General features: G+C 39.8%; 1 protein-coding gene across 1 annotated transcript in view; it reads left to right on the forward strand.

The window, feature by feature from the left end:
- Positions 1-23,720, forward strand: part of eya4 (EYA transcriptional coactivator and phosphatase 4) — an 81,591-nt gene that overhangs the window by 21,011 nt on the left and 36,860 nt on the right. Inside the window, 1 exon segment of the mRNA XM_034162569.1 lies at positions 20,843-20,892. Coding sequence (XP_034018460.1) covers positions 20,843-20,892 — 50 coding nt within the window.

Here is a 23,720-nt window from a genome sequence, read left to right on the forward strand (position 1 = left end):
CAACAAAGTATTGAACAAATGGTGTGAACACGTGTACATGTGATTTCTTAGTTTTTTATTTTTAAGAAATTAGCAAATATTTCAAAAAACTTTTTTCATTTTGTCATTATAGGGTTCTGTGAGTAGAATTTTAAGGGGAAAATTAATTTACTCCATTTTGGAATAAGGCTGTAACATAAATTGTGGAAAAAGTGAAGCGCTGTGAATACTTTCCAGATGCACTGTATCTATTCTATGGAGCACAATCAAACACGTTACAAGCCGTACTCACTAGGAATACCCCGTTTGAAGATGATCGGACATGACTGAAGCCATTAAGACTACGAACACCTGGAAGTTCCCAAGCACTAGCGATCATTTTGAGAAACAGGATCATATTTTTGAACAATTTGAAAATTTGACCCAGATTTCAAATGTGGTGCCGATGATGGCCGGAACTACTCCGTATACCAAGTTTGTTCAAGACTGACAAAGATGGACGAAGAACTTACTCCGATGCTTCAAAACGCAAGTACGATTTGCTATTCGGGATTAAACGGGAATGAACAGCAATCTGTGGAATAGTCCCATTAGTTTATTTGATACACTTTCCGATCTTGACGTCTAGAGATGAATGCCAGCGTTGGATAGTTTCTCAGATTTTCGTTGAAGCAGCATGACGGAATTTTCAACAGCATCTAGTGGTAAAGTTTCAAATCCATCTATTACCCTGTAATTTTTTTAAAAAGGACGTGAGCCGGATCACATAGGTAACGTTGCACATTTGCATAAACTGCACTTTTATGCGCACTCCCGACTGTCTCCTATATTGTCCCAAATTTTTTTTTGATTTGGGCTTGTAAAAGAGGACTGAGACAGCACCTTTTATTGCAAAAGTCCTGTGGAGGCTGTGAGAAGAAACCGTTCCTAGAGGTGGTGTTGGTATTAAATCTGGATTAAGGTAAAGGGGATTGACCTTGGCAAATAATAGCATGTGTTCTTATTTCAGAAAAGAAAACTCTTGACCATTGGTGAACTCTGAATTCAGCCAGAGTGAAGTGATAAATCAGCCTTATTTCATGTTTTTTAAAAAAGGACAGGGGGACTAAACTGTTGTAGCCTCTTGATTTTGACGTTATTTGGGGGAGAAGGGCTATTATTTACCAACCACGTCTGCCTGCAATCAAAGCCCGCAGAGTTCTTGCTTTGGTTCCATCGGTTTCTAACTCATAAATGAGGGCAACGCGAGTAGCTGAGTGGTCGTCGAGGTGTGAGGTCAGCAGGTCACAGACAAGTTGTGAACCGATCTCTGTCTGATGGAGTCAAATCCCCCCAAACAGACTGGAGAATCCATCTGGAAACCCGGAGCGACCAGCGTGGGCTTCTGAGAGGAACGCACCAGACAGGAAACCGCACAATATGCGTGCTCCAGTCTGCTTTGTGCATGTGCAGATGTGTCTGTTTCTCTGTTATACACATAGACCGCACTCTCTGCAGCGTGCACGCCTGAGCTCATCCGATCGACTCTTATTGTGTGACCACGCTTCTCGCACAGACGTTCGTCAGGACTCAAGATTTCTTTAAGTTGACAATTCTGACCGCATGCATGAAACAGAAATGGAGTTTGTTGAACACATTTGGTGTCAGAGAACATACGCGGCTGTGGAGCCTGGTGGTGGCAGCTTCATGCTGAAGGGATGCTTCTGTACGGCCGTCCCCCCGGGAGACTCGCTGGGACAAGAGGCAGCATGAATGCTACAAAATACACAAAACTCATGAAGAAAAACCTAAAAAAAAAAAAAAAAAACACCAAAAATGTTAATGTCTTGGGGTGGCCAAGCAACAGTCCAGATCTCAACCCTATTGAGAATTTGCAGCTGGATTTGAAAAAGACTTTGACTCGCATTCTCTGCCAAACCGTCAAAGTTTGGCAAAGGATAGTGGGTAAAATTGCTTTGTCCAGATGTCCTTTTCTGATAGAGAGGCTTTTATTGCTCCTGAAAGGACACAGACAAAATACTGAGTGGGAAAGATTTGTTATCTTTATTCAAGATTCAGGATTCAAGATTTGGTTTATTGTCATTCCACCAAGTATACGCATACACTGAATGAAACGAAAAATCATTTCTCATCAGCTCCTTTCTTGCAGTGCGTTAAAATAAAATAAATAAATAAATAAAAGCTACGCTTAAAAAAAAAGTCAGCTGTTCTCCATATATCGTACAAACAACCACATCTAGAACCCGTGGTTCCCCGCGGATCAACTTCCTAGTAATACAACAATAATAATAATAATAATAATAATAATATAGCACAGCATATCTTTTATTCCAAGTTTCTGGCCAAAAAAATCATCTGGTATTGGTTACAAAAATAAGGAAAAAAAAGTGCAAAGGAGTATATTTCCTCATTTTGCTGGGAAGGAAATGAACTTGCAACAGTTGTGCTTTGGTTATAGAGGAACCTGCCTGCCATGAGAACTTCCTCTGCTGCTCTGCTGGGGGATTGGATTTCTCTCTGCGTTAGAATCAGAGGTCATAGAGGAGCTCCAGTCTGGGTTACCTTAGCTTCACAGGGATAAATAAATCCGTCATTCAGGTACCGGACTTGATTGAAATTTGTACTTGAATGACCTTTAAGTGCCCATTAAGTAGCACATGCAGCTAAATAAAAAAAAAAGTGCTTTCTGATTTTTTTTCTCCTCATCTGCAGATATACAAGTATTGTGTATTTGATTGACTTATTTAGTTTTAATTTTGGGAGGGACAGAGGTGCGGCATAATATTGGGATTGATACTTACACCATATGTATCCCAAGGGGAGTCTAGTTGATTTTAGGGTTGTTGTTGTGTTTTATTTTTTATGTATAAGATATTAAGGATGAGGTTATTTTTATTGTGAGTAAAAATACTCTCAGGGGATCAGTCAAGCTGATTTAAGGGTTGTTTGATAGTGTATTTTTTTATTACTGAAGATGAAATGAAAGACTGTAAACACTTGATACTTATAATAAATGTCCCCAGGGGAGTCAAGCTGATTGGATTTGTTGGCTGTTTTCTCCATGTATTTGCTTATTTTTGAGAGTGAAATGGTTTTATTGTGAAGATGTAGGCACGTGATACTTACACCATAGGTATCCCCAGGAGAGTCGAGTTGATTCGATTTTAGGGGCGTTTACTACATGCATTTGCTTATAATTGAAAATGATGTGACTGATATTGTGAAGACGGTTAACACTTGATACTCACACCATAGGTAACCCATGGGTAGTCAAGCTGATTAGATTTTAGAATTGTTTGCTACATATATTTGCTTATTATTGAGGATGAACTCATTGTTATTGTGAAGATGGGCAACACTTGATACTCACACCATAGGTAACCCCAAGGTAGTCAAGCTGATTAGATTTTAGAATTGTTTGCTACATATATTTGCTTATTATTGAGAATGAACTCATTTTTATTGTGAAGATGGCCAACACTTGATACTCACACCATAGGTAACCCCAGGGTAGTCAAGCTGATTAGATTTTAGAATTGTTTGCTACATATATTTGCTTATTATTGAGGATGAACTCATTTTTATTGTGAAGATGGTCAACACTTGATACTTACACAATAGGTAACCCCAGGGTAGTCAAGCTGATTAGATTTTAGAATTGTTTGCTACATATATTTGCTTATTATTGAGGATGAACTCATTTTTATTGTGAAGATGGCCAACACTTGATACTCACACCATAGGTAACCCCAGGGTAGTCATGCTGATTAGATTTTAGAATTGTTTGCTACATATATTTGCTTATTATTGAGGATGAACTCATTTTTATTGTGAAGATGGCCAACAATTGATACTCACACCATAGGTAACCCCAGGGTAGTCATGCTGATTAGATTTTAGAATTGTTTGCTACATATATTTGCTTATTATTGAGGATGAACTCATTTTTATTGTGAAGATGGTCAACACTTGATACTCACACAACAGGTATTCCTATTGGGGGTTAGATCCACTGTTTTAAATGTTATGATTGTTTGAGATTTTTATGATATGTGAATATCAACGGGAAGACTTTTTTCTTTACGGCTCAAGACTGTTTGACATCATATTCAGAAGGTATATATGTTGTGTTGACACAGATTTGATGACATTTTAATTGAGTGCTGATTTCTAAAAACTACATTTTCTTAAAAAAAATCTTTTGGCAATATTAGACAATTCAAGTGTTTTGTTTTTGCGTGAACATCTTCATGACATTTAAATTAAAGTCTGTCTGTTAATGAAAAAGGAATGCAGGTATCCTGATGAGCGTGTGGACGGAATGCAGATTCAGATCTGGTGAATTGTTGGTCGTTGACAGAGGATGGAGAATTCATGTAATTCTTTATTCATCTTGCAATAATTCTTCTTAAAAAATAAAGAAAGAAAGAAAAAAAACAGGTGTGGCATAAACAGATGCTGATGCTGCGTTCAAAGACAACTTTAAAGACTTGAATTTTATAACATTCAACGTTGCTGCTTTGAATAACCGTCTCAGAAGCGTTTTATTAATACCGCCGTTGATTCCATCTACCTGTGCATGTTCATCACCCTCTCCATCTCTCTCTCTCTCTCTCTGCTGGCCTACCCGCCTTTCTGTCTCTCCTGGCTGGAGTGATGATTCAGGGTCTATTGTACAGGCGGCAATCCGATACAGAGGCAGCCCGAGAGCGGCGGGGGAGGTGGATGATGGAAGGAGGGAGCGCGCGGAGTGGAATGGTGGGGAAAGAGAAACAGAGGGGATTATGGGTGTTCTCATAGCCAAATCCATGCTGTGTCTGCAGCCCCAGGCACTTTGGCACTCCATCTGTGCTCGCTGCTTTACCTGCTGCTCTCCTTTAATTTGGTTTTCTCCCCCTCCTGTATCTCATCTCCCTCTCCTCTTCCACTCTTACCTCCTCCTCTCATTCTCTCTCTCGCTTTCCCTGACTTTTTCAGACATCTGGCAATTTTGACTGTTTTTTTTTTGGGGGGGGGGGGGTGATATGAATGATATGAAGTGTTTCACGGGCCAGCGTGAGGCAGCAGCATGTGACTTTGGAGACGTTTTACTCCGGCGGTGGATTCTAATTGTGAACCTGAGAGCAGATGGCGTGTGTGTGTGGAAATGAGCATATCTGCGTGCTGAATGTCTACCTTATGTTGCGTGTCTCGCATGCACACATGCTGTGACGTCATCGGCAGCATTATTTAACAGGCAGCTGGGAGGCCATTCATCATTTAATTGAAAGCGTCTAAAAAGGATCTGAGGTCTAATTAGATTACCTTTAATTATTGATGCTGCTGTTGCAACCCCATGCGCACATACACACACACATACACACACACGCAACTCCAACCAGTGATGAACTGGTAAATGATCAAACAATTTTCAACAGTAATTTCAATCAATCAAGTTAGGAAGGAAGCTAATATTGGTCACCGATTGTCTTAAAAACAAGTATTAAGATTTGTAGTCAAAAATAAGACACTGGGGCCATCTTGGGTGTGTAAAAATGGCAGCTTAAAATAAGTGTTTCCAATATTTTTGCTCTTGTTTACCCAGGCTCTTGAGTCAAATGGCATGTTTTTGTAGACTTGGTGATGGTTATCATAATGGGTGGGTTGATGTGTGGGCATTAAACATTATGGCCAACATATTGCTTCTGTAACCATGGCACCATCAGTTGTGTTGATGTCACCAAGCTAAATACTAATTAGCACTAACTGTGCTAATACACAAATTACATAATCCTAGAATTTCTCTCATTGAAAATTTAGAAGCATTAACTTCTTAGATGGCCGCAGAAAGCCATTTTGTTTTTGATATGTGTAATAAAATTATCGTAAACAACAAACACGGTGAGGTCTACAGCAGCTAACAGCTACAGCAGTGGCTGTTAGTTGCTATTGGGTGACTGCCTTGATCTGGCACACTAGCTGTCACTCACACCTAATTATTCATAACTTTATGCTGTATAATAGCTTAACCCTAAGGGTTATTTTAACTGTTCGGTTGTCATGTGGTAGTTATACACACTAAAACAGTTTTTTTTAGTTTTTTTTTTAATACCAGCCTGAAAATGCATATTTCTGCTGAAAAATCAAATGTTTAACATAGGGTTCTGTGGAGACTGACTCACTTTTGGAGCCAGCCTCAAGTGGCCATTCAAGGAACTGCTGGTTTTGGTACTTCCGTGTTTGCTTCATTTATCAGCGTTGGAGGTTGTTACCGGATTTGGATAAAGCTACCTAACAGTTAGCTGAGATAACTGCCATTGGGAAACAACCTGTGGACTCAGGCGTAGGCAGATGCGCTCTTCTGAGTGCTGCTCGAGTTGAGTTGTGTGCTTTTACGGTGCGATGGCAGCTGTGTGTGTGTGTGTGTGTGTGTGTGTGGTCAGCCATGGACCGGTTTAAGTTTCTCCCAGTTGTTTTTATAATCACACTCATCAGATTAGCCGAGCAGGGGCAGTCGAGGCCAAACGCTTCACAATTAACGGCACAGAACGCATCCATCAGTGACTTTTCATTCGTCTCCATTGAGTAAAGCTGCATTAAATCATGTCTGGGTTTCCCCCCAATGAGGAGCCAATCTAAATAGCAAAAATGAAGACCACCAGGACAACAAATAGGATGGAGACTGTTCTCGGCTTCATCTCAAAAACATCTATTTGATACAAACTCCAAACCAACACATTCTAAACACACATCCTCACTTATCTTACACAACCACTCTGTAATAGTACCTGTGGGCATGAAGACAGTGAGGGTTGCAGCAAGCTGATATTTGACCCCAGTGACCATCAAGTTCATCCAAATGATTGACCTCTGGCTGACATTGCCAGGGTCAGTTCTGGAATGGACATAATTTGGTCCAAATCGGGTTCAAAAATCAAATTCCTTGACCTTTGCCGCGGTCAAGGAGTTTGATCACAACCGGCAGAGGTCGTGAAGTTCATGGACGGGGTTTCAAGGCGCAGTCAGGGTGTCCAGTTTGGTGACTTCAGAGTTATGTCTCTGCGTTTTGCGGATGATGTGGTTCTGTTGACTTCATCAGCTGGTGACTTCTGATCAACACTGAGCAGGTTTGAATTTGACTGTCAAGCAACTGTTTTGAGAATCAGCACCTCCAAATCTGAGACCACGGTTCTGTTTAAAAATGGTGGATTGTCCCCTTTGGGTCAGGGGTGAGTTACTGCCCCAAGTGGAGGAGTTCTCAGGGACTTGTTCACGAGTGGGGGGTAAATTGGATCGTGAGATGGATCACCTGATTGGGGTGGCGTCTGATGTTTTATGAAGGCTGCACCGGACCATTGTGGTGAAGAAGTTGCTGATCCAGAAGGCGAGGCTCTTAATTAACATCCGGTTTACACTCCTGTCCTCACCTATGGTCATGAACTTTGGGTAACGACCGAAAGCATAAGATCACAGACACAAGAAGCAGAAATGAGATTCCTCCTCCGGGATATTTCACAGCTGGTTTGGAAACACCTTTGGATCCCCAAGGAAGAGTTACAGGACTTGGCTGAGGATAGGGAAGTGTGGGATGAGCCGCTTGGTCTGCTGCCACCGTGACCCAGATAAGTGGCAGAAAATGAATGAATGAGTTCACCTCTGCCAAAATAAACTCCTTGAAGCCAAATGTTTGGGGTCCACCTTTAGTGTCAAAGAACATTGGCGGGGAAGGTCAACAAGCAGGTAGAGAGACATGACCTTCGCCCCAGTGATCGCCCTTGCTGGGCATCTCCAGATTGTGCACAGCTTAACTTTGAACCCAATGGTCCCAGTGATTGACCTTTGGCAAATTTGACCATGCCTGGGCAATTCCAGAACTTACCTTCTTATGTGTGGCACGTTTGGTGCAAATTGGGGTGAAATTAAGAAAATAACACTAAATAAATACATTAATTGACATTTTATGCCAGTGATATACCAGTTACAGTGAAGAAGAGGTTTTAATGATGGATTCTTCACTGACTAATTTGTCAGTCTAACCAGAACAACCCCGTAGTCTCACATCTTTTATTCGTGACACCATCATGAAATATTTTGTCTACTTCATTACTACATTCCCTGACAAGGACAGGTCAACACAATCTACTACATTTCGCGACGGAATCACAAATTAATAGATTACATGACTTTTCGTGATGCCGTCACGAACTGGCATGACATTGCGTTGACCAACTAGTCCTTGTCAGGGAGTCAAGGTTCTTGATGTTCTTCATGTTGATATGGCTCGCTCCCTAGCGAGGCCACACCCCTTTTTTTACAACCCAACAAACACGAGTAAACTATAACCTCTTTGGCGGAGGTTGCGACACCTTAAACTGGAGTAAACGATTAGAAATTGCATCTTAAAAATCACAAATTCATTTGACAATTTGATTTCCTTTGAAGCAGGTCGTTGGTTTCAAGCTCGTGAACTTGTGCACCTAAATGTAGGACAACTTGTATGAAATGGTGTACATTTATATAGCGCTTTTCCATCTGCATCAGACGCTCAAAGCGCTTTACAATAATGCCTCACATTCACTCTGATTTCAGGCTGCTGCCATACAAGGCGCTCACTACACACCGGGAGCAACTAGGAGATTAAGGACCTTGCCCAAGGGCCTTGCCCAAGGGCCCTTAGTGATCTTCCAGTCAGGCTGGGATTTGAACCAAGGATCCTCTGGTCTCAAGCCCAATGCTTAACCGCTAGACCATCACCTCCCCTAAATAGTGTGATGTAGCGTGACGGTTGTTCTTTCTTCTCTCAAATTGGGCAACATCTAATTTTAGCACCATTTTGACTTTTTTGCCCCTTTTGTATGAAAGTTTGCAGACATATGATACGAGAGCGGATTCCGTGACGTTGACCCGGGAGCATCACGGGCACCTATCGGCAAAGTTCATGTGAGAACTGTCCCGAGATATTTTTGGAGAGCACTTATTCACCCCAACACCTCCTCCTCCTCCTCCATGCTCCACAAATTCACCCTGTTCTTCCCTTTCACTCCCTCACGTCTTCTTTTCTTCTGTAGCTTCCTACTACACCTGAAAAAAGGGGAGCATTTTTGGAGGCATAAAGAGCCGGATAGTTTTACACCTCCCCAGGCTGAGGGGAGGGAGGAGGCTCGGCACAATGTATTTTACATGAAAGGAACGGGATAGAGTTACCACGGCGATAACCACTCATACAAATGGGGAGCAGGGAGCTTTGAGCAGAGGACAGGTAAATGAGCGAGACTGTGCATGTGTGCGTGAGAGAGCGCGGGCGAGCGTGGAGGAAAGATAGAGGAGGTTTGTTTTTGTGACATCCTTGGTCTGCAGACATCAGTCGAGCGTCTGATCGGGGCTGGATGGATGACCGTCCTGCACAGGTGTCGGCCCGTGTGCGTGCAATTCCGACAAATACGTAAAAACTGTCTTGGCATCTGTGGAAAAAAGGTTTTTTGTTGTTTTTTTAGATGCATGTCATAGCTGTTGAGTACTTGGAAGTACTTTTGTACTCATGATCAGTAAATAAGGCCTGTAGACATGCAGTCAAATGTAAAAAGTCCAGACAATGTGCAACTAAAATTTTTGTCTTTAAGGTATGCTTTGTTCAAAAAACAATTAATAAATAAAGTTTTACAAATTGTCAATTTTTGCATCGTTTAACATAGTTACAAACTATAAAAATCAAAATGATCAGGTTTTCACATTTCTGACCGTTATTGAACTAGCAATGTGCACCAAACACTCCTGTTGAAAAATTGCATGTAATAATAATAATAAATGATTATATTTTTAGTATATATATTTTTCATTTGTGCATACAAAGTGCAGCACAAAGCAAAATTCAATAAAATAAATGGCAAATGGACTGCATCTATATAGCACTTTTCCATCTGCATCAGACGCTCAAAGCGCTTTACAATAATGCTTCACATTCACCAATAAACAATAAAAAAAATTACAAGAAAGTGTCACTCACATAAATCACATTCATTTAAAAAAATAAACTAGGAAATTCACAAAAATAAAAATTAAAACATTAGCATTACAAGTGAGAGATTATCAACTGTCAAGATATAAGATTAAAATAGTGATATTTAAAAAAATACTTGTGGGCACTTGGGAAAACATTACTACATATGAGATACATTTTTTGTTTTGTTTTTTTCAATTTTTGTCAATTATCTAAAAAAAATCTGAAGGCTTTTCTCCCCTTCTTTAAAAATTTTGAACATATCTATGCCATATGGCACAAAAGACATTTTTTGATCCAGGATGATCGCAAAACCAGACACTGATTCCTCAGTCAGCTTCTGAAATCAATGCAATGATGAAATGCAATCAGGACATCCATCGATTCCGCAACGATCACAGTATCGTCCGCGATGGCATAAGTGTTTGGGTCCAACTTTACCGAAATGCTGAAACCTTCTGGAAATTCAAACAGTAAAGTCTTGCACAGCTGATAAATTCTGTGATGATCCATGTCTACTTCTGTCTTGGAATGCTCCCTTTTCTTTGTGATTTACTTAAAATCCTGCAAACTAACTTTGATAAAACTCAGTGGCGGGGATGGTCATGTGTCTAGAACAAATCCACTGAGTTGTGCTGAAGACTGAAGTAGCTTATTTTGCTTTTATTAGCATTTTCAGTCATTTCAAATTGGGTTAATGTGGTTGAAGACTTGGTTGCGTGATGACAGAGGGCGTGTGCCTCTTGGATTTCCTTGTCCTCCTAAGAACAATATTATAATCTTCTTAATGGGTGCAATCAATGAAGTCAACCAAATATTAAAAAAAATAACTTCGCCCGTAGATAATGAGAATAAGGCGTTTGACGGCGGGTTGACGGAAACAAACTGCTGTTATTCCACTTGAACAAAGTTGATCTCGAAGGCTTCTTAAAAAGGAATGAGGCGTCTCAGTTGGACACTTTTACAGATGCTCCTAATGTCAAGTGTCATTTTGTCAAATTTACCGTGCGCTTCCTTTGCTCGCTCTTCCGCTCCGATGTGCCCGTGCCATATACTGCTGTTTGCTTTTGTCACTTCTGCATTTCAGCAGACATGTTTTGGGTTGCCTCCCCTTCTCCTCGCTCTACTCGCTGGTGAAAACATCTCATCGGGGATGTTTTTGGACAACCCCCTTCCCCCTGTCTAATAATAAAGTGCTTGAGTTGTCAAGCGCTTCAGCAGCGCCCTAATCTGTCCCGACAGCCAGTCCGCCATTCGCATGGAGGGCTGCCTGTCCACCTTGCGCGCACAAATGTGTGCATGCCACACACACAAACGCCCTCCGCTGTGTTCATGGTGACATGTGCACGCAAAGGCAATCAATCAAGGTGTTTATTGGAGACAGGGTCGCATGCTATCGCCGTGGTGACCGAGCTAAAGTTGGAGACGGTGGCTTTTTTCCAAACTGGCCCCAGGCCTTCACAAATGCTTTCTGCTTGTACGTGTACAGTGGCGGGCACATTTCAGCTAATCAGTTAGCAGCTAATTAGCAATGTTGAGTTTTTCAGCTAACTTTGAAAACTAGCAGCTGAAGAATTAGCTTCCATTACATTTAGCTAACTTTTTTCAATAAAGTTGAACAGAAACACCTAAAATCACGCAGCTTATACACAAATTCAGTAAATGAAATTGACATATTGCTTAAGTTAACAAGCATTAACTTGAGATGGAGGAGCAGGATTTTAATACAAAGTAAATGCATTAATTAGATTATTTTTGATGGGTGTTTTTGTATCTTAATTTCTCTCATTCATTTCTGCACTGTGAATAAACTGTATGTTGAATGTAAACTAATTTCATTTGCTCATTTCATGATTTATTTATATCTTGGTCATCTGAGCTTAATCATGCTAAACATTTTCGGGAACCTCCATGTTTATGCTTCCACTTAAAATTTCAGCTCTTTAGGTCTGTTTTTCAGGGTTTTGCAGGCAACAACCAAGCAAATGCTTGTTGTCTTATTACATATAATAAAAGTTAGCGAAATGTTTTTTGTTGTTTCTCGGTTTAGCTTCAGCACAGTTAAGTTTTCAGTTAGCGGGTTAGCGGCTATCTAAGCTAACTTTTAAGTTAGCTGTGCCCCACAGTACGTGCAGAGCAAAAACTGATCCCAGCAATTTTAAAGTTGCAGTACATGAAAGGAAATAGAACCTAAAGCATCCTTTGCTTGCGTGATGTGACACATTTCTTTAGATTAACCAGCTCAGCCTGTGGGAGCTAATTCAAATGTGTAGATTGGAATGGCAGCACTTTAGGAAATTGAAGCAACCACACCGCCGAGTCATGATGTCGTGAGTCAGGTGAGCACATGGTGACTCATCAGACCTAGATCTTGACTGTAGAGGTGGGCGATACCGGGAATTTTGGTATCGATCGAATACCAAGTAAATACAGGCCCAGTATCACCAATATCGATACAGATACTTTTTCATATTTAAGCGTCATAGATCCAAAGGATCCAAAAGACCTAGGATAGAATTTCGCCAAACATTGTACATGACAACAAAATACTTTATTATCACAATCAACATTTTTGTTTAAAAAAATATCACTCAACACAACTTAAAACAAAATCTCCTGAGGTAGAGGGCTGACAAACCACAATACAAGGGTGCGCTGCTCCGTGTTGTGTGACACAGCGCAGTAGAGAGTAGGCTTTGATGAATCTGCGTGCACAGCAGTCAGTGCGTGCGGGTGAGAAAAAAGCTTGAGTATCGATCTTTTCACGAGGATTGTTCAATATCAATACCAGCGTTGGTATCGATATTATCTATTAGAATCGATCCGCCCACCTCTACTTGACTGTGTAATATCCTATAGACATGTCTGTCACCTCATGGATCAATGATGAAAAATTAGAAATAGCTGCCACATTTCACATGAGCATCAGCTAGCAAACTAACAACCACCTGTGAACGTCTGCTAGCAAGCTCCTTCATTTGAGTGGCAGCTAGCGAGCTACAAAATATGAGGAAAATATGATGCCCCATATATATATATATATATATATATATATATATATATGAATAAACAAAGGGTCTATACTGGATATTGTCATCTTGTTATGTCTCATTGCGCAGTGGCAATGCATCGAACAGCAGCAGCATATCCACAGTGCGTTTTTGAATATTTACGCTTTTCAAATATGGATAAAGTCCGTGCACGTCATCTGGCTGTGTTACCACAAAGTCTCTTTCTGAGGATTGCTTGAGATAAAAGCACAGATAAAACCTTCTTGCCTGTCAATCACATAAATACACAATTTCTCCATTCTTCCAGCTCACAGACTGTGCAGGTCAGGGCCATAGTCAGAGGGTGAGAGGACGGAACAGCCCCCTAACACCCTTAGAGTAAAGGTCCACTTTTGAAGTCGTTTTTGCATACACTACTATTTCTAATAATACTTTTAACAACTAAAACGTTTAATCAGGATTACTCTAACTTAGTTTTACTGCCATTCTGCACTAAGCGGAATTGAGAAGCCATATAAAAATATGCTTGCTTAATTGAACGTTTCTGCATAACCGAAGTGGGATATCTTTTTTGTCGTTGTTGTTTGTTTGCTTGTTTTTTTAAAGCAGTGTCTATGCGATGGCATAACTGGATCTGTTTCAGGTTCTAGCTTTAAAATCAGGTCATTTAAGGTTAGGGAAGCCATAATTATGGAAATGATTAATGGATCAAACAAATATGGAGGTTGTGAAGTCAGTTTGGGATAACAGCTCTGATATCAAACTTTCCTGCACATTTTAATACATGGGATAGATGCAAAAATGTTGAAAGTGATGTGATGTGTACAAGACACATCATTTCTTTACCACTTTAAGAGGAAAGTTAAGCGAGCCCACTGTGATATACAGCTGAGAAAAAGGAGGCGGGAGAGAGAATGGGAGGAGGCAGAGGAGGAGAGAGGAGCAAAATGTTCCTCAGTGCTGGAGTTGAGGAGGAAAGGAGAAGTGCGTGGATTAAACCCCTGAGAGAAACATGAGAGACGGAGCATAGTGTGGCGTTCGTGCAGTGTATTACTGTCTCTTTTTGACATATAAGCAGAAACGGAGGGAAAATGTTTTTTTTCCTGTAGTCAAAAAAAAAAAAAGGAAGGAAAAGCTGACAGCTGGAGTACAGAAGTTGCATCAGGTTAAGAATTTGTTTTATCGTGGATCATTTTTGTGTTCGCAACCGCTCAGGCTGCATGTTTATGAAGGGAAACCAGTGGATTGTACCGCTCTGTGACACTGTGTGGAAGTGACTGGATTACAATCTTAGGTAAGAACAGACACCACTGGGTTTTTTCATTTATTACAAACAGCCAAGAAGGAGAAGCGTTGAACAAAATGTAACAGCCAAGAAATGTGAATCACTCTGCAGCTTCAATAAACACATCAGACTCTGGGAATTTTTTTTTCCCATATTACAGATTAAATTGTAATTGCTAAACAAATAATCAAAAACTGTGAAAATGGTTAGTTTTCACAAAAGGAATAAATGCTGCTGGTGTGCACGTACAGATATTACATGTAGGATGTGATCCTGCGATAAATAAGTGTCCATTAAAAAAAATTAAAAAACTTTTAAAAAAGCACTGCAGATAATGAAAGCCAACAGTCAAATTCATCACAACAAAGCTGAGCTATAATCTTGAAATAAAATGTCAAATAAAATGTAGTTTCTGTTGTTGGTTTTGTACAGAAAATAAACAAAAAAGTTTTGTTAAAAGTTTTGTTAAAGTTGTACACTCGGATGAATTAAGTTAAATTGTGGGCAGGATCTTCATCCAATAAATTCATGTAGCACAACTCGAAAAAAGCGCACCGATGCGGTATAATTAAATTTAACTGAGTTGAGTGGAAATCCTGCCCAAAATTTAATTTACTTCATGGACTTTGCACGTGCAGGAGAAACCAAAATAGAGAGAAGAGCCTCGGATGTTTTTAGAGGAATGAATGCATCAGTCAAATTAAAATAACATTAACAGGCGCACTGTGGGTAAAGTGTATACTTTATACCACAACTTGATTGCACTGCCTCAGGCTCGATTCCTGAGCTCGTGTACCCGAGTTTCTCATCTCTGTCTCCCCGTCATTTCACTCCATACTATCCTTTCAAGAAAAAAAAGCAAAACTCAAACAGAATAGAAACGACTGACCGAATTGCGCAACTTGAATGTGAAAGTCTTCTTTATACAAACTAGTCAAAAAGGTTTCTCTGCAGATTTATCACACTTTATCCAAAATAGCTTTTAAAAAACAAAGTTAGTTGCATTAATCTGTTTTAATCCATCAAATTTAAAATTGACCTAGTATGAGTTGGGAGTTAAAGCAGTACTCATGAGAGTTCATACATGCGCCAACAGCTAACACTTTCTGTAATAGTATAGCGTGAACCTGATTAAAAACAGGGGGTCATCCATTGATCCATTTTGTAAACGCTCTTATTCCAGTTAAGGGTTACCGGGGGGAGGGGGTGGAGCCTATCTTGGTGGTCATTGGGCGAGAGGCGGGGTACACCCTGGACAGGCCGCCAGCCTACTGCAGAGCACCTAAAGTTATGAATGTTACCAATAAACAGCCCTAAATCCTGCACACTGGATCTTTACAGTAAAGCGGCAATTGCTGATCCAGATATAAATAAAAACAGAAACCTGAGATTACTTTCGAAAAGGGACTGAAATAAACATTGCTAAATGGACAAAAAGTATGATAAAAACATGTAATCCCAATTTAGAAGCTATTGAAGGTAGAGCCCGACCGATATGGATTTTTTTTGAGGCCGATGCCGATAACGATATTTGGATGAAAAAATGCCAATAATCGATAAATCGGCTGATTTGCCAATAGCCGATAAATCAGCCGATATATATATATATATATATATATATATATATATTTTTTTTTTTTTTTTTTTTTTTAACTGAATAAAATGTTCTTTTTTGGACTCTTAACAAAAAAGGTATGAGCTAAAAGCTGAAGCTTTGTCCTCATATTGATTAACTTTATAACAGAGAAGAATTTTCAAGTTCAGAAAATGCAATCAAGAATTAAACCTTTGTGAAATTAGCAAATACATATCCTTAAAAAGAGTTGTGAAATACATCTGATCTTACTACATAAACTGAGTTAATCAAACTGAGTTGAACTGAAACGGGAGAAATGTGGGGTGAATGTAATCACAAAGTTATTACAAACAACATCCTTATAAACTTACTTGTATGCTTTTGTCAGCCAATCAGTGCAGTGTGACGCGAACTACGGGGGCCGGTGATGAACACATTTAAGCAGGGATGTAAGCAGCTCTCAGCTGAATGGAGTCAGAACTCCATCTACTGGACAAATGGTGCAAGGACATTTCACATTGCCGACACAAACATTATTTCAGTAACTGTTCTGTTTATGAGAAATTATTGGCGTTCTATCAGCAAAATTTCGGCTGATAGTGAGTACTTTGAAAAGGGCTTATATTGGCCGATAATATCGGCAGGCCGATATATCGGTCGGGCTCTAATTGAAGGTTTGTTTACATTAGCAATGTGTGTGAATAAAGTCAAAAATTATTGTAGTTTTACTTATGTTCAGCTGACATATGCAAAACTTCATGATTGGAACCATCTAAGTCAATACAATATTGACAGATTCCCCATTAAATGAATCCCATTTTGTATTTTTTTAATCTTTTTTTTTTTTTTTTTGTAGCACCAGGTGCATAGTTGCAGTTTTCAAAGTCTCACATTTTCATGTCCATGCATTTTGAATTTGCCCGGCGCTAACAGAAATTTAACACTGCAACATGTCGTTTTGGATGTTCGTGACATATGTCACAGAATAACAGTTCTGAATTAGGGCTGTAATGGAACACCTCCCTTCAGAGCTCAGTAGGAATCGCAGCATTCTCTGTCTCACATCCCTCCATCCAAACATAAAAACAGTGTAACATTCTCTGAAGTTCGACTGTTTCTTCACATTTTTTCTTTTTGCATAATCTCTGTTCACAATCCAACAGACCAACTAGGAGATGTGATTCTGGAAGCGTCTACTTTTTTCCATGTGATTTACACCTACTGTTTGTTATTACTGGCTTTTACAGTCAAATTAGGCCTCGCGTGCAGCGTAAATATAATTTGTAATTGTCAACACTGGCAAAGCTGCGTGTATTTCCCTTAAATAAATCATTCTTATTAGCGCCAGTTAGCCGAAGTACCAGTATTTATCCCGCGGGGAGTCTCCCTGCTCTGCAGGCTGTGTGCTCCAGACCGGTCACCCAGCCAACCAGGTTAAAGGTCACCTATTGAAACAGCTCAGGTAACACAAACGAAGAGCTGCAATTGCGTAGATTTTCCACACAAGTGGCACAAAAAAAAAAGCTATTTTAGTGAAATAGATTGTTGTATCTTCACCTTATTATTGTGTGACAGGTTTCTCGTTAAAGTGCGAGTTTTCGCCGACACCCGAAACTGAAGGTGTGGAGCAAAACCTGTTCTACACCGCTGGTTTGACTCAGTTCAACATTTCCCTGTAAATGTATTTAAATCTGGTCAAATCAGATTGTGAAGTGGATTGTTAAGTGCATGTGTGTTGCACACATGCACGTGCATGTGTTTTTGACTGAAAATCGTGGTACTAAAAAGGTAATTAATTGCTGGATCCACATACAGATCATACATACAACTTCAACTTATCCAGGATCGAGTCGCGGAGATATACGGATCATCACCAAGAATTTTTTATTTAAAAAAGGCAGGTATTTTTATTAATTTATTTTTTAACCTCCTGCCAAGGAGGTACCATTTTTTGTAAATCTATGTTAGAGGTCCAATTTTTTTTTTTTTTTTTTAACAGTGTCAAGTCTTTGATATGCTTTTAATATTGTAAATGTAGTATCTCTAACAAAATAAATAAAACCAATTAAAAAAAAAAAGTGGCTAGTGAATAATAGGGTTAAGTGGGCGGGGATTTTGAGCTCAAACCCCTCCCCTCTGTTGGCATGACTTCGTAAAGCTTTGGACCAAATGAATGATTTGCTTCACAGAACAATTAACTGTTTCAAACTGTTCTGAACAGTAAATGACACAGTTGCTTCAGGCAGTATTTCTGTTTCAAAACACACAAAACAAACGAAACATTTGGTTCAGATGATTTTTCTCTTGAGAACGCTTGAAAGAGTAACTGAATTTCTTAAGTCTTCTTTACTGTTTTGAGTATTTTTGGGGAAAAAAAATTTGAACACTGTTTCAAACAACCCGATTTCTTGCTAAGTTCGTGATGACGGCCTGAAAAGTGATTTAATCTATGAGTTCTTGAGACTGTCATGAAATGTGTTCCATTGTCCTGACGGTATTGTGAAATTATTTCGTGATAGCATCATGAAATGAAATTTGGGGTGACATGGGGCGGGGTCATTGGGGTTATGGTTAGAATTAGGGTTAAAATAGTGACTGAAACTTGACTACGTCATGAAAATTTCGAGACTGTGATTGTTTCAAAATGATTCTCTCTCTGAAAAGCTCCCCCCCCCCCCCCCCCCCAATACCCTAACAAATATTGCTAAAGGGAATTTTAAAAATACTCAAAATACTGATAGTTACATGTATTGGGCATTGTGCAGTGGCCACCCTGGTATTAAATCCTGGTGACGCCCCTGGCGCACTCAGCGAAAAAGGGAATGATGAAAGCGTTTCAGGATCAAAGCTGTGCGCGCTCATGTTTTCACAGAGACAGAAGCGACCAGGGCAGCGTGGATTCACGCGGGCCTCGTTTGCGGCGGCGTTACACGCGGATTGCAGTTTCTCACGGCCACACTGTCGACGTCGTGACTGACAGCCTTGTTAAATTTCAGCAAAGCATGAAACGGGACATGAAAGTGGCTTGTGTGTGTAAAGTGATCCGTGTGAGGGCACCGGCTGACCTTTGAACCCTTCCTTAAACAGCTAAGTGCTGCTTCTTATTCGCTCTCGGCGGGAGCCTCTAATCAGAACCATAAGATCGCAACCCAGTCGCCCAAACACACGAACCAAAAATAACTGGCGTTGGGAACACACTTGGCCGAGCGCTTTACCTGTGATAATGTGCAGATGACTTCGCTCTGCAGCCTGCAGGAATGCAGACTGGATTTTTTTTTTTTTTTTTTTTGCTTGCATGCATGGCCGTGCACATGCGCATCCACGTGTTACAGTGTGCGCTTGGCACCTCGCGCGTGCCCCGCGCCCCGGCGGCGTGTTGACACAGTGATTATAGGGCAGCTGGTGCACACTGGCGCTTGCTCCGCCCTGCATTTACTGTTCTAATTAGTTCCTGTTCCAAATAAGTGAGCGGAATTTTAATAGAGACCCGCTGGGCTGTCGTCTCGCCCGGCGCAGCCTCACACGTAGAAACACAAAAACCAGCTTGTGCGTGTCGCTCGGCTGAGTGTGTGGAAAAGCTGCCGTGTGAATGTTAGTAATCTTCTTTTTTTTTTTTCCTCCTCCCCCTAATCAATGAAGAACCGACTGACGCGCCCAGATGTGTCGCTTACCTCCCTCAAAGTCGCTGCTCGATTTAGTGCCTACGGTGACCCGTTTAAGAGTGCAGAGCAAGCCTCGTGACCTAACATGACCCCCACGGTGGCCCTTGAGCTTTTAAGGGTTGAGGAAAAGGTTCAAGCTCAGGGTGGAGTGAGGTCAAAGGTCAACCGGAGAAAGTTAATGTGTCGCGAGGCAGTTAGCACTTCTGACAGAGCAATGGAGACGACTATGGAGTTAGGTTTTACCCGCCTCCCTACGGAGGTTAAACCTCAATGTCTGCTGACAAAATAACATTTTGTTTCTTTACTTTACCACTAAAAGTAATTTTTTAGTTCATAGGTGTTTAAAATTTGGGTATAACAGAGCTTTTTTATGTTAAAAGATGATGCATTTGAGGCCTAGGTGGAGGGACAGCACATAGAGAGGAATAAATACAAATAAATAAATAATACAATCTATACACACATTTTGATTAATTAATTACCACACTTCCAGTAACTTGTTCACACATTAATTAATCGTGGGACTGAAGTCATCAAAACGTACTTGTGAATTGTATCTTATGCATGCAGTAGTTTTTTCTTCTTTATGGTCATTCCAGGACTCCATATGAAGGTACTCTGTATATATATTTAATTGTGGTCCACCACATTATGTCAAAGAAACCAATAGAGATTGTCAGTTTTAAATTAATTTTTTATTTTTCCTTTGCATATTATCACTGCAGCCAGGTTCAGTAATCTGTTATGTGTCTGTTTGTATATAAAACAATTTAAATTAAAAATTTCACCAAACTTGGTTGCAATATTCCTCGAGTGAGTGGGGTCGATTGGCTAAAGGTCAAGGTCAAAATTATTGCAAGTTTACTTAGAAGAACACATTTTCCTGGACATTGCTGCAACCAATATGGTGAGAGAGATGGTAGAGTGTCTTTATGATGTCATAAAGACGTCATGAAATGACATCATAATTGCCAGAAAAAATACATTTTTCAGGTTATATCCACAAGCAATAAGGCTAGAAAGGTGATCCATAGTGTATACCAGTCAGCATTTGACATTAAGAGGTATAAGTGGCATCATGATAACATCAGTAAAGCATCAAGAAATAACATCACACTAGTCTAAAAAAAAAACATTTATTTACTTACACAAGCTGTGCACTCCAATGCTAATTTTTAAGTATCTATTAATCTTGTGGGCAGATTTTCTGTTCATTACTTGTAATTGTTATTTTATCTCATTTATAATATAATCAAATTCATTGTCTTCGGGACACGGCCAACAGTTGTTTATATGAATAGTTGTTTTTTTTTTCCCTGCACTAAGATCATGTGTTGTTTCGTTTCTCTGCAGGTGAAGAAACCACACAGCGATTCTCATGTTCCAGACCCTTCTGACGCCAGGTACGCTCACGTTCAACTCTTTGCATAATATGTCATACGAGACAGACACTCAGCAAAGTGTATACGTACGCCAAGGCGCAACACACATATCAACCCCAACCTCAGCTTAGAAACAAGCAAACAAAACCAAAAAAAAAAAAAACAACCCACTGAAATAACCCTGGAAATTTTGGTGGAGTTGTGGAGCAACTCCATTTTTAAAGTCACCCAGAAGACAATTAATGCACTCTTGTACTTATGCACGTCTTCCACATCTCGTTGCGTGAAAAATTTTGCACTTCCCGTAATTTCATTCTTCTACCAAAAGGTGGCGCAACATCACGAGATCAGAGATGGCCAATGGCACATTTCTCATTTTTGTGCAGCTACGGTATGAGCTAATGTACACATATTACATTAGTACAGCCTAGTACATTTGGAGGCTACCGTAGTGTGATACCAGTTGTAGCTTATTGTATTACCATAACTATTGTGTTGTTTTGCCTTACCCATCATGCAGTGTATTGCTACACAACAGTGTATGCGTGAAATCACTGGAAGAGTTCCGGTTTGGCACAAAAAGACTTATTTGCTCTTTCCTGAAGTATTCAAGCAAAAACACACTCAACAAAAATAACTGGCAGTTGCAATTTCTGTTGGTGATAATCTCCAAAGTTTTGGTAACCTCAGGATAACTGTATTCCTGAAAGACCTCGTAATATTAACAATGAAGATGTGTAACCACTTAGAGGGAAACACAAACTGGAATTTTTCCAAAGATTTCCTCCACAACTAGTACTATAACACATTGCATTATGGGTAATGGCAAAATATCAACTGTAAACATGCTAACAAAGGTAGTCTACTAGTCTGGCCCATTATATTTGGGAGATGCTTCCCATAAAGCTAGCAAACATGCTAATATTTGCATGCGACTGTTGGTGTGATACCGGGCGTATTACATTATGTTACCATGACTGTCTGTCTGTTTGAGAAAAGCTCATGTCAGTATGCCAGTAATAACACGCTAACACAAGTCATCTACTATGACTAGTGACATTTTGGGAGCAGATTCCCATAAATTTAACGAACATGCTAATATTAACATGAACGTTCATGTGATACCAGGGGTACTTTATTACGTTACCTTGACTATTCTGTTTAAGAACAAATCATGTCAACATGCCAATAGCAGCATGCTAACACAAGTGGTCTACTATGACTAGTGACATTAGGGAGCAGATTCCTGCTAACATGCTAATATTAACATGAGTGTCATATATTACCATGGCAATTCTGTTTGGGTACATGTAATGTTAACATGGCAAAATTAACATGCTGCTGTATTAGCATGACCCATTACAGTTTGGAGCATTTTCGCAAAAAGCTAGTGACCATGCTAATGTTAATATGAGTAGCTTATTATAAGTAACCTTTTTACTTTGATAGACTATGTTAATATATTAATGTTAACATGCCGACATGTAGTTTATGATATTAATGCAGTATATTAAATTTGGAGGCAAACTTACTACTAATAATAAAAACATGTTAAAATGCTAATACGCTGCCATACTACTGTTGCTTATGCATTTTAACATAACTCCTGAAATAACAGTTTAAGTTATGCAGATAATTACAGTTCTGCTTCATCTTTTTCTCTTTGGAATGGCATTTAGTAATGCTCACCATAAAGAAACAGACATAATAATTGCTGCTACGAGTTTGTTAGCATGCTAACATTACAACTTAGTGAAATAGCATACAAATGTTATGTGCGGTAATGAATTATCCAAAGCAAAAACTCTTAATGGAAAATGAATAGAATTTGTCATAATATACATTACAGGCTGAGATGCAGATTCTACAATATTTTTTGTGGTAATTTATAGAAATAACTGGATGATGAGTGTGTTCCGCTCAGCTTCAGGGAACATCTGCACTTCAATAATGAGCTCTTTTCTTGTGAAGTATAGCTTCTTTTTTTTTTTTTCCTTTCTCTTTTTAAGTGACTAGACATAATGTGAAAACCAGAAAAGGAGTTTATGAAACACCAACTCCTGCCATCGCCTCCCGAGAGGAGCGAGAAACAGTTCAAGGAGAGTCGGAATAATTTCCTGCTGTTGACAGACAAACGAAAAGTACAGACGAAGGGAAGTAAAAAAATAAGTAAGCGAAAAACTGTCGTAATATGCGAAAGTTTCTAACTTCTAGCACACGTACGCTGAGATCTCAGACTTTAGTTTGAAGTTGTGGCTTTGGCTGCATGTGTCATCTAAAACTGGCAGGTTTTTTTTTTTAATAAACAAGCAGGAGAGCAGTGTGAATGTTTCGCTGAAAATACAGGAAACAGTCGACAGAGTTTTCATCTTGAGACACTTTTCTTCCCCACTCTTCTGGTGAAAGCTATACATTTAGACCTGTCAGTCTCACTATGAGTTGCAGTCATGTGTGGCGATGCTATCCGCCCACAGCAGTGAGACGGCCCGCTTACGAGATGACAACACACACATGTACAGTGTCTGAGTACACACACGCGCGGGTGCCCCTATTTGTTTTATTGCCCCTCCATTTCTACCATTTTCACTTTAATGTCTCGCACCAATGGGACCAACCTGTGGGCAGCAGGAGACGACGCTCTTGCATGCGTTCACCTGTGGGCGGTCTTTGTGATAAATTGCTTTTATATAACTTTAAAAGTTAATCATTATCAGAATTCAATTTTAAACACACTCAAAATCCCATAATTCTGGCTGTGTATGTAGAAATTTCCCTACTGTGAGTCAAAATGGCATCTTACAGTTGATTTTTTAGGTCCAACATGACTTGGATAGTAATAGTATAGGGTT

Source organism: Thalassophryne amazonica, chromosome 21, assembly GCF_902500255.1.
Source record: "Thalassophryne amazonica chromosome 21, fThaAma1.1, whole genome shotgun sequence".
Lineage (NCBI taxonomy): Eukaryota > Metazoa > Chordata > Actinopteri > Batrachoidiformes > Batrachoididae > Thalassophryne > Thalassophryne amazonica.